The following is a 6,051-nucleotide window of genomic DNA, read 5'->3' as shown; positions in this document are numbered from 1 at the left end:
TCCAAAAAGTTTTGAAATGCTTACGATTTTCATATTTTCTTATTTAAATATCTTTTTAAAATGAAAAACCATTTTAAATGACATATGATTTTAATAGCGGCGTTACGATGCTCCAAAGTTTTAGAAAAAAAACTGTAAGTTAAGCGTTCATAATTAATCCATTTTATTTCAAAATAATAATTAAAACTAATCAATAAATTGCTTGTTTTATATCCTTAGCATTGATCCAAAAATTATTGATATCATTTGTGTTTTAAGAAAGTTTAAGCCGTTAGAAAAAACATCACTGTTTACAAAAAACTTGGACGCTCGGCGTCTTTGTCTTATCAGTTCTAAAAATAGAAAATACAACAGATTTGTGTACAAACACGATCTCTCCTATAACAACTGCTTTTAAATTATAATTTGAGAGGTTGTAAAACAGTTACAAAACGCATGTTAAACAGACATTACTTGAAAAGAAATAATACTTAAATTATCATTTCATAAAAAAGTTAATGTGAATTTTGTGTTCATTAGTCAATAAATGACATGCACAAAATTGCATATCTTATATATAAAAAAAAAAACAGTAATCAACTGGTAAAATATCGTATATTTAACAAGCAATATATGCATTTCTGTTGCACATTTAAACACACTACAGGAATTTTGTTTATTCAGTGGCTATTCAATTTACACTTTGAATCTATAAACAAAACGGATTTATTTCCAGTTTTCATTGCAAAACAAAATCCATTTGGAATAAACTGAATTCGCCAATAAGTATTGCAAGTACTATCTTGCGAACAATATAAATGCTTTAAGATGTCCCATCTCTAAGCATAAAACAACTCAGTACAAAAGCAATACCAGAGATGTCGACGATCAACATGTCCGTGGAGGACGTGTACCGTATGTACATACAAGTTATTAACCTTTGGCCTGTTCACTGCAAGATCAGCCTGCACATCATGCTGTACATTATTTGCTATTCAGTCAGTAATTTTTCATTGAGCACCCCTTCGAAAAATATACGGTACTGCCAAAATTGAATGCCGGGCCAGTCCATTTTAGGAATTTAGTATGGTTAAGGTTAATGGGGCTTATATTTCTGATCCTGATGCAATTTTTTCGAGACAAGTTCTACCGGGAGATAATCAAAATCATGATAAAGATATTCCAACTAGCTCTTGCAACTGGAGGTCCCTAAATTCAAGGCCTAAATCCCTTACATGTGTATATTGCCACATATTCTATTTCAGTGTTTTAACTTTTAGATATACAAAGTTGTGTTCTATTTTGTTTTTCTTGAATTTCCCTAACGTTGTAAAAAGCGATTAACTGCACGAAAAAAAAAAAACACCCACCGTTTACACAAGTGCATTTACATGTTTACTTAAGTATGCTAGATGATTACGTTTGCAGTCATGTGAACACTACAACCAGCGCGGTCAGAGTGTAAGATTACAATCCGGAAGTACATTACTACAAAAGTGTACAGAATATTTTTAACACGATTGGTAAGTAATCAGCATGCATTGTTTTAGATGAATATATATATATTATGTTATCTATATCATTAATGTCCAAATGTGGTCAAAATACAAGTTTTAATAAACGGTAAGATACATTGTTATTGATACTATTATGATCACTGATCTGGTAATAAAGGCACAAGGGAAGTAATTCAGACAGTTAAAAGAGATTTTGTACAAAATTTGTTTTCAATCTACTTAGCATTCTTTAATGTATATTAGACCTAAATCTCGTTTCTAAAACATGAATAGTTACTACATATAGTTTATGAAAATATAAACTAACAGGTTTATGTGTATAAGCAGTACTATGCATTAGGTTTAAAATAGTACACACTGTATACATGTATAGATAAACACAATATAAATGTGTATACATATGTAGCTGCTAAAACTTTTAAAAATCGAATGTTATTGCATGACATATTATTATGAATGTGACTTAAGACACATAATTGATTTACAAATCTAGTAAAGTTAAATATATCTGATGAGGATTTTCTACACTTAATAAGTAAATACTTAAAGATAAAGATATTTAGCGAACGGTGGCTATTGGATATCTTTAATATATATATACATAACTGAATGTATTTATAAAATCGTGGTTCATTCATTTTTTTTTTTTGCAACTGCACTCATGAACATACAAATATTGTCAAGTTATAGGATATTTTGATTTCTTTTCAGTTCTCAAAATGCCGGGCATGTCCTTTTCAGCGCAGAGGGCAATAATGAAAAACTTGTCGTCCCGGCGGCTCAAGACATCCGATTACTGGGAGTATGCTGTGTCAATGTCGTGGCTAGAATCCTGGGATAGCTGTATATCTCATAGCCTGTCTTTAGAACACGACAATGGCTTCGAAGATAAGGGTATCTCGAAACCAGTCTCAATGTCAAGAGACGATGCAGAAAATGTTTATATACCTGAAAGTCAATGGCAAATTTACCTGACACTGTTCGGAATAGCTTCTGACCACGAGCTTCGTAGACGACCTATTTACAGCCTATACTCCAGCTTAGATTCCGATAGAAATCTGTATGGTGATCACGTGATTGCAGACAAAGAGCTTGATTGCCTTCCAATTTTAGTTGCCGATATTAATGACATTGCAACCGGAAATCCGATCCAAAAGCAAATTTCTGTATTTGCGTGGGACAGCTTAGCGTATATAGGGAAACAAGCTAAAACAGTGTTACATATAAAAAGAAAAGTGCAAGTGCGGTTGTGGCTGTGCATATTGCCAAAAGATCAAAGACGAGAAATGATAATTGAACCGATAGTGCACGACAAGCAAACGTTACTCTGCAAGTTGATGGAACTGGTACCAATTATAAAAGACTTAATGAAGCAACGCAGTAATCAGATCAATCCGAAATACATCGTGAAAGGAAAGGAGGAGAAAAGTGAGAAGAGGAAACCACTATGGGAAGACTTTTCAGAGTTACTCCAAGCAAATTCTGCTTGTATTGCAATTGGTATAGAAAGAATAGGGTTGAACATAAAGACTCCTGACTCTGAAGGAATGACGAACACAGAAAATTTTGATGACGATCAGTTAGAAAGCATAGTTATGATTACTTCTATTCAAAACGAATGGGAGGATGTTCTTACAACATTTGTAGAAAAGTATACTGAGGATATGTCGGGCAACATTGAAGCGCTCAAGGAAAAGCTTGTTAACTCTGCAAAATCTGTTGTTGGTGAAAAAATGAATGAGATAAGCGAGATTCGAGAGGATTTTGAGAAAAGATTTTCGATGTTGGAGGAAAGGGAAAATGCAGTAAGAGCAAAGGAAAATGAAAATAATGAGAAGGAAGCAGATATTGCAGACAGGCTGTCGAAATTTAAACGTGGACTGGAAGATTTTCAGAAACAGAAAAAGAAATTTGCTGATGAAGTCGAAAGAATGGAAGCACAGAACAAAATAGCTGATTCAAGAGTGACATTAAACATAGGCGGGATTCTGTATACCACGTCGGTAGAAACATTAACTAAAGAGGAAGGCTCACTCTTGGCAATGATGTTTGGTGGTCGTCACGCTGTGAAGAGGGAGCCAGATGGGACTTATTTCATAGACAGAGATGGTGTGAACTTCAGGTATATCCTGAACTACCTGAGAGATGGAACTGACTCTGTAGAAGCCTTGCCTAAAGAAGAGAAGTTGATCAAAGAGTTGAAGATTGAAGCAAAATATTACGGACTTACTGCTTTGGAGAAATTATTACAGAAAATATTGTAAAACAATGAAACTGATTAAATTTTCAGAATTGCATTAACTTCAATATCGTTCGAATTTTTAACACATACTTTAAGTACTCACAATGATTTTATTAATACAAATGAAATTAACTTCATGGTTTGGTTATACTGCGACTATCGTCATTTTAAACATGAAATCGTTGTGTTTTTGCTTCCAGTTACTAATGTCTTTGCCGGATAGACTTCTAACTGAAATACATGTAGTTATTTATAGTATAAAACTCGTATCATCAACTCAGCACAAACAGTAGATAGATGTGTCTGTAAATCAGATCCGCTATTCATTTCTTCCACGAATTGGTTATATGCATTAAACGTCTTTGTCACGGTCAGCATTGAAATATTTCTGTATCAACTACAACGAGGGAATAATTTTGTTTATATTCGTTTTTTATCAATTGTTCCGTGAATAATATTCAAATGATAAATTTTATTTAAACGTCTGCAATATAGGCTGACATTTGTGACATTAGTTTCAAAGTGTATTTTCTAGTGTTCTTGCTTGATGCAATAAAAATAAACAAAAAAAGTATGGTTACGGTCTTCAAGCAAACTTTTAGAATTTTGCATGTGATAGAAAACATCGCCACCACTATACAGTAGTCGATAACATTTAATGTTTTGTCTTAGTTCGTTGATATAGGGCCTACGTATCTGGGTGGTTATGGACGCTGGCTTCGAATCATTTGCTCCTAACCTCTGTGGGTACCAAGCGCTGTCTATGTCGTCATATGAGAAAGTCACTCAGCTGCCATTCGGGAGGCCGGTGGTTCTACGTACCCAGTTGCCCGCCCATACCTGAAATGTTGCCCGTTTGGACAACCCAGGCCCTTCTATCATTAAAACTGGAAAGTCGCCGTATAACAATAATTTTGGCTTGATATTATTGTCGGCTGTAAATAGACTCCCGTGCTTGGACTCGGTGTTGTCGTGGGATAATAGAGTCCATTCAATTGTGTTATAATAGAATTACACTTAAGACGATGCTAAGGGTCGTGAGGGATATTTGACATTTCATTACCTCTCGTGAACAAACTCGGTTAAACCGAACTATTATCTTTATTGAATGATTCCATGCTTCTTATAGATTTTACTGAAAAGAAAAAGTAAAAATATTTGATTTTGTTGAATGAAATCTGTCTAGATCTACCATGATCGAGTAAGCGACATGCTATACAGTCTAAAATGGCACAGGCTAGATCTCCGACGCATTGACTCCCGACTCAGTCTTATGTATAAAATCTCAAATCAGCTGGTTGCAATCCCCATGGAAGATTATCTCATCCCCCTAACTAGACAATCACGCCATCATTATCCGCTGTGTTATAGGTTAAGGATAACATGGTGTAATAGCCATATTTCATATCTTGTGACTGGATGGTAATATTTAAATGAAATTTGGTCACTTTAAAGACATTCAAAATTAAATACGTTTCACCGAGAGATTTTTCAAATTTTATCATTTTTGGGGGAGATAATCGGTATTGAAGTTAACATTGATGCCTATGGGAAATATATAATTTCTTTGATTATAAGAATCTGAACTTGAGAGAAAATTTTTTTTTTCTAGCTTTCAGGGGACATAACTCATGAAAAACCAAAATTATCAGGGGAGGTAATCTAAAGGAATTTTTTGAAAACTTCTGTCACTACATAACTTGTCAATATGCACCTTATTTCTATCGTTTGACATTTTCAAAGCTTACATTATCAAGTTGTATGTACGTTTTTGATGAAATTTAGGCCTATTACGGGTAGTCATCCTTAATCTCTGCAACCACTGACTTCTACAAATACTCCTTTTCCCCTATGACTAAAGTCCTAATGAATAATCTTCCACCAGACATTCCCTCTCTTCCAACCCTTGAGCAGTTCAGTGCTGCTGTTAGCAACATTGAACACACTTCACCATAACCTTGGTCTTCACCCCTGTTTTTATCTTTTAAATCACTTACAAATTTTCCTTTCCCTTTTTTCTTTTATTTTCTACTAACAATCTTTGTGGCTTGACACACATGAAAGTTTCTACGTCCCTGTTAATTGTTAGACAGTATACGGAAGATAAATAAATCTGATTAAGATGATTTCAAAAGCTCAGTAGAGCTTATGTTACTTGTTACATTTGCAACGACTTTGTACATAAAACTTCACTTGAGATAAATGATAATTTAAGCAGTTTAAGACAACATTTTGTAGAATGTGCTGTATATTGTCTATTCTCGGTTATAACAGGTTTACACTCCTGGTACGGCGAAGGACGGGCTATATTAC

At 34.2% G+C, this 6,051-nt stretch overlaps 1 protein-coding gene across 1 annotated transcript; it reads left to right on the top strand.

Annotated features, from left to right (window-relative positions):
* Positions 1-1,398: 1,398 nt before the first annotated feature.
* Positions 1,399-4,316, top strand: LOC123531853 (uncharacterized). Its single transcript, XM_045313137.2, has 2 exons — positions 1,399-1,502; positions 2,208-4,316. The coding sequence occupies exon 2, from the start codon at positions 2,216-2,218 to the stop codon at positions 3,758-3,760; it is 1,545 nt and encodes a 514-aa protein (XP_045169072.2). The 5' UTR covers positions 1,399-1,502; positions 2,208-2,215; the 3' UTR covers positions 3,761-4,316.
* Positions 4,317-6,051: the final 1,735 nt, after the last annotated feature.

The sequence above is a fragment of the Mercenaria mercenaria genome, chromosome 11 (genome assembly GCF_021730395.1).
Source record: "Mercenaria mercenaria strain notata chromosome 11, MADL_Memer_1, whole genome shotgun sequence".
Taxonomy (NCBI): Eukaryota; Metazoa; Mollusca; class Bivalvia; order Venerida; family Veneridae; genus Mercenaria; species Mercenaria mercenaria.
Note: the sequence above shows the minus strand (reverse complement) of the source record. Positions and strands in the feature narration are given on the sequence as shown.

Bases quoted from the DNA above. Each gene is read 5' to 3' on its own strand.
- LOC123531853 (XM_045313137.2), top strand. From the start codon at position 2,216: ATGCCGGGCATGTCCTTTTCAGCGCAGAGGGCAATAATGAAAAACTTG.